Source organism: Eschscholzia californica, unplaced genomic scaffold (genome assembly GCF_041429995.1).
Source record: "Eschscholzia californica isolate CP2 unplaced genomic scaffold, dmEscCali1.0.p SCAF_5, whole genome shotgun sequence".
Classification (NCBI taxonomy): domain Eukaryota; kingdom Viridiplantae; phylum Streptophyta; class Magnoliopsida; order Ranunculales; family Papaveraceae; genus Eschscholzia; species Eschscholzia californica.
In genome coordinates, this window is record NW_028238472.1 from 28,455,896 (window position 1) to 28,461,697 (window position 5,802).

At 35.3% G+C, this 5,802-nt stretch overlaps 1 protein-coding gene across 1 annotated transcript; it reads right to left on the reverse strand.

The window, feature by feature from the left end:
- Positions 1-316: 316 nt before the first annotated feature.
- On the reverse strand, positions 317-2,563 carry LOC147538105 (uncharacterized). Its single transcript, XM_086641348.1, has 3 exons — positions 2,018-2,563; positions 1,743-1,872; positions 317-1,462 (listed from the first exon to the last, which is right to left on the reverse strand). The coding sequence occupies exons 1-3, from the start codon at positions 2,151-2,153 to the stop codon at positions 505-507; spliced, it is 1,224 nt and encodes a 407-aa protein (XP_086497474.1). The 5' UTR covers positions 2,154-2,563; the 3' UTR covers positions 317-504.
- Positions 2,564-5,802: the final 3,239 nt, after the last annotated feature.

Below are 5,802 nucleotides of genomic sequence, written 5' to 3' on the forward strand. Positions count from 1 at the left end.
GGAGCCGTGCAACCTTTCTTTATGATGTTGTCCATTGTGGGGACTGCGTTATGCACTATAGCCCATAAGAGGAAGGAGACCTTTGACGGGATAACCTTGTTCCAAAACCATTTTGGGATTTTAACTTGAGATTGAGAGGATGGTGTTGCTTGTTCTTCTAGCTTTTGGTACAATGATTTGACTGAAAATCCTTTGTTAGAAGGTATCCGTTTTCGAGAGTCTACCATTGAGTTTAGAGTAGCAAATAATTTGACTCTCCAAACGACAAATTCATAATTATCCCATAATTCAAATTAATATTTTCAACATAAGTTAATATCTCAACAAGTTAATATGATTCAAATATAAGGTAAACTCTAGCAAGTAATAAGAATTAAAAGTGAACAATAGCAAATAAACAAACGAATCATCACTGCATATCAGGATTTAATTATCTAAAGTATCTTACTTCACCTTCACAACTGGAACAAATTTACAAACATCCATGCAAATATACTGCAACTTTTATGATCCACCCAGATGCCTATTGGGATCTTCAATAACATACCCATAGTTTGTTGTATTCAAGACAGTAGAAGGATTGAAAGCAAAAGAAGTCATTTGATGATCAACCCAACTATTACTGCTTTCAGCTGATATTGGTGATAAAGTAGCTGAAGTAGTTCCAGTGCTGGTTTGAGCATTTCCTATATTGGCGACTGACGATGACCCATACATCAATAACTTATCTTGTGATGATCCATCATCTTCTTCAACCATTCCAATCATCTCATTTGAGTTTCCACATACCATCGGATCTTCAAGCTCAAACTCTCCACCGTTAAAACAGTTTAACCCTGCTTGTTCTAAGATCTGCATACTCGATTTCGTTCCAACGTCAACGATATCATACGGGTTGTTATCGTTATTCATATTGTTCAATAATTGAGTACAAGATTGGTTGTTATTCATCAAGGAGTAATTCAAGGAACTGGGATAAGAAGTTGACGGAAACCAATTATCCATTGAGTAGTTTCCATTATCATAAACTTGTTCTTGTGAATTAGAAACAATTTCAGTACTATTGCTTCCAAGAATATTCTTCCCTAAACGATCTTCCGATTGATTAAGATTAGTATCTGAAAATCTCCCACCAAGTTTGATAAGTAATTTCCTAATCGAATTGTGATCGTTGAGACCAGAAAGATCTTGGTTTGGGTAAGGCATCACAGATGATGAAGTGGGTAGCTCAGGAAAGTAGAGATTTTGATGAACACCATTATCAGAAGTACTAGTGTTCATGTAATTACCAGTCATAATCCCTTTCTTGATAAAATCTTGTTGTAAGGAGTTAACAACTGATCTTCTAGATTGTTGCTCTTTTCTTTGCTTACCCAAAAGCTTCTTCTTTAACCTAGTGTTCCAGTAGTTCTTTATATCATTATCAGTTCTTCCAGGTAGTTGTGCTGCTATTATAGACCACCTGCAATTCCAAAGACAGATGATGAATCAAAATTTTGAACCCTGGTGGAACTTAATATGAGAAAAAACTAAAGAATGATTATATTAGGTTAAAAAGAAGGAAAATGCTAGGGAACAACGAAAAACCAGGGAGACTATAGACAAAACTGTGGTTGTTGTGATTCGTGCTTTCGATGATTCTAGTCAACTAAACAACGAATTACAGCAAACCACGCAGGACTTCTCCGTGAGTCTGCCTAGTTTTTCTTGTTCTCTAGCATTACTGTAAAAAGAATTTAAACCTGCTTCCGATACTAATATAAAGATTGCATATAATGTTATCTTCTTCTTCGGAGAAACCACCATGCTTGATGTTTGGTCGAAGATAGTTCAACCACCGGAGACGACAACTCTTCCCACATCTCTTTAGACCTAAAATTTTCCATCAGAGGAAGTAAAATAATAAATAATCATCTATAATATTCTATATACATAATTAAGCATGGGATGAAGATTAAAGCATAAAAGAAACATATAGTTTGATGAAACATAAGATCATATTAGGTCAAATAAGTACCTATTTTTTGAGGCAAGGCTATCCAATTACCACCAGTACCATGTTCTTCAATATAGGATTTGAGCTTTCCATCTTCTTCAGGTGACCATGGACCTCTCTTTACATTTGCTTTATCACAACATGGAGCTCTTCCCATGGTTAAATCCTAGCTAACTCTTTTTTAGGTATACTAGCTTGTACTATTATCTTGTGAAGTTGGTGATGATGATTATTATGGTGATCAAGATTAGTAGCTAATTATATATATCTTCTTTCTCTAGACACCCAGGATATTTTTGATAATGGTGGTTCTTAAGAGAGAGAGAGAGAGAGGGAGAAAGGGGAGAGAAGAAAACTATATTAAAGAATGTTGAAAATGAGAGATATATTTCCTGGAACAGTGATGACCTACTTTTTAAATGGATGGGTGGCTTAAAGATGAGTCTCCTTGGAAAATTTTAAGAGGGAATTATTACAAGTGACAGAAGAGAAGATCAGAGTCTTTCTTCTTGTCTTTCTTAGTCCCCCAGAATCTGTCTTGATTATTTAATACATTTTGCTTCTCTTATTGCATAACCTATCCATGAAATTAGCGTTATATCCCTCATTTATGTTTTTTGGACAACAAAATCCTCTTATTTATCCATGAAATTAGTTTTATATCCCTCATTTATGTTTTTTGGGCAACAAAATCCTCTTATTTATAGTGGTAACTATTAAATTTGTAGTCATCCAACTCAAAACCAATTGACAAAGAGGGGAGAGGACCTATACTATTTTCACACGCCCCTTACGTGTGGGGTTCTTTTAGCCTAACACGTGTGTTTTTTTGTCTTTACGGGTGACGTGGAGTATGTGTGGCTTTTAAGCCTATCACGTGTGGGCCTAGCTCTGATACCATGATAAATTTGTGGTCATCCAACTCAAAACCAATTGGCAATTACCTATTCTCCCATGTGGGACTATTCTCACAGTAACATATGTGTATCCATATCTACAATATTGGCAGATATGGATCCTTTGTTGGGAAATTTTAGGCTTTATGTAAATGATTTCCGGGTCCTCAAAATATTAAATTTATGGTCATCTAAGTCGAAACCAGTTGGCATTGAGTGGAAACCTACTAGTAATTAATAACAGAGAAATTAGATATTATATTTTTTATTACTAAATTACTATGTTAGTAACTTTGAACAAAAAAAAAAAAAAAAATGTTAGTAGACTAACTGAGCTATTAATCATTTTCTGTATTGGTTGTTCTTTTGAATCCTTATCAATGTACTACTATTACAGAATAGTCTAAATAATACCTAATGGTTGAAGAATAAGTCAGGATTAAATAATAAAAGAAGCAGTCAAAAAAGTTAGGGAAGATGACCAGAGAAGAGGCAGTTATAGAGTGGGGGCGCTTGTGCATAGGTACTTTTTATATTGACTATTTCTTTAGCTCTGTTCAGGTTCCATAAACTTTAAGTACAAATTCTAAATTTACAGTTCACCTTCCATATAATTCTAATATTCTATCTCCAAAAAAAAAAAAAAAAAAAAAAAAACACTAATTGTCCAACCCAATTACAACAAATATACACTAAGATTCATTTTCTCTTGACATGGTTAATTCATCTTATTTTGGTTTATCCTTTTTTTAGTTTCAAAACTTTTTGAGAAAAATATTAACGACAGCAATAAAATTTGTTTGACTATTGTGTAGTTGTTGTATCAAAAGAATTGCTCCCTTCTCCATCATCTTCAAATCATTCTTCATTTTCAGTATTTCTTTAAAATGAAATATGTGATATCTTACTTTGTTTCTTCATTTTGGGTACTCTTTTATCTTCATGTTCTATTCATTTTCATTATATTTTCTTTCTTCTCCCTAAATCGGTATCAACTTCTCTCTCGTTAATTTATCTTTTATTATTTCTTTTCCTTTTTGCAGCGATGATCTCCATTAGTAGAAAAAATTTCTTTTAAAAGAAAACTGAAGTTTGTGAGGGTTGCTTTCGCTAACAATACGTTTTCTATAGAGAATTTTGATGAAGTTGGTAATGTTAGAAGTGAAGTAAATGGTGTAGATGGTATAAGTGTTGCGTTATGCCGTAGTTTAGTGTTCTAAGCGGAATCTTAGACGTCAAACGTCTAACACTAAGGTGTTGTTTGTTTTTTATTTGCGTCTGAATCTGAATTGGTTGAATCTGAAATGACTGAATCTTTTTACAAGTTAGACGTTTGTTTTTTAGATCTGAATCATTATGTCTGAATTTAAATTTTTTCATTTATACACCCATTTAGCTATTTAAAAAAGAAAAACCTAATTTCAGAAAACCCTAAATTATTTCTCTCTCTTCTGAATAAATAGAAACCCTAAACCTTCCAACAAAAAAACTAATTAACCAGGATCAAATGCATGAACTAAAAATGAACTATAAATTGAAAGAAGAATACCTGGATTCGCTTTCCCACGAACTAGATTCTAAAAACTTTATCCCACAGAAGATGAAAGCTACAATTGTCGTTCCTCTACTTGAGACACCCGAATAAATAACTTGATCTCCCTGCTTTGTTTTCTGCTAGAACTCCATTGAAGGTTGAGAAGAAAAACAAGTCTTCTTTTGACTCCATAGTTAGATTGGGAGCTTTTTCTCTAAAACCCTCTCTCTCCACTTAGCTGTATATTGTGAGAGAGATGAAACTTGGTAGAATGTTGGTTAGGAACTACTCACTGAATCACTGGATCGTTGTGCCAATGAGACAGCCTTTCGTGAGCTACTGGTTTTGGGAATTAGGTTATTATCACTGCGGGTTCACTCACTACTTACCACGATAAAAAAAAGAGATGTCTTTCTGTTGGTTGAACTAATCGTCATGTGTTTTTATGGGGGGCGCAGTCGATGCATTAGTTTCCCCAGCAATAGTGAAGCTTACGCTGCTAGCTTTAGGTATTAGATCGGGAAGTCCCAGATGCCAACAAATTCCCACCCAGCTCTAGTTGGCTCTGTGCGGTTCTCTAATCCAGGCATGCCACAAAAAAAAGGGTATGATGCTTCCCTTTCTCCGGATAAGTGAAAAGAAAAGAGGAAATTACCAACTCTTGTATTATAATATAAAGAGTTATGTACCAAAACTTGCAACCCTTTTTTTTCTCTAATGACCCTTATATAGAGAAATCCTAATTATAATTTGGGTCCAATTAGGTTACCATAAGAGTCCCAAAAAAGATAAACACATCAGAACTTGTTTCTGACTGAAATTAGGGTTTCCCTTAACTAGGGTGTCGTCGGCCACTTAAGCCCATTAAGGGGTTTGGCCTGGCCGGCCCACTCCCACACTATGGCCGGCCATAACCTCCCTTTTACCGGGCTTGGTCTGGTCGGCCTACAAGTGGGTTTTTACCTTTTTTCGGGTTCCTCTTTCGAGTCCGATTCTTTCTATCTTTTTGGACTATCAGACTATATCATATCCATCTATAGACAAGCTCCCATGAGTCAACTCTCTCCGATCAAGCTACCACTCTTTGGTGTAACCCGTTGTAGGATCCGGTCTATGTTAGCCGCAGATTACTGAAGTGATCTGACGATCGTAAGCGGCTTCTAGCTAAGCATTACGATCCCTAATTGGACCGGACTAGATGATCTTCCAGATAAAGTCACCGTTATCCTAACTGAAAAATTGTATGCATTGCCATCTTGGTCGAAGGACACTCCTTCATAAGGACATCTCCTTCAGACCGAAGGACTATATCCTTCACTTTGTTACGAATTCAATTCAACTTGTGCAATAGGCTCTTCTAGTTCCTTTAACTCAAC

Coding starts and splice junctions, on each gene's coding strand:
- LOC147538105 (XM_086641348.1), bottom strand. CDS start 2,153: ATGGGAAGAGCTCCATGTTGTGATAAAGCAAATGTAAAGAGAGGTCCA. Junction 1,873..2,017: donor AGCCTTGCCTCAAAAAATAG/GTACTTATTTGA, acceptor GGAAAATTTTAG/GTCTAAAGAGATGTGGGAAG. Junction 1,463..1,742: donor TATATTAGTATCGGAAGCAG/GTTTAAATTCTT, acceptor TTGGAATTGCAG/GTGGTCTATAATAGCAGCAC.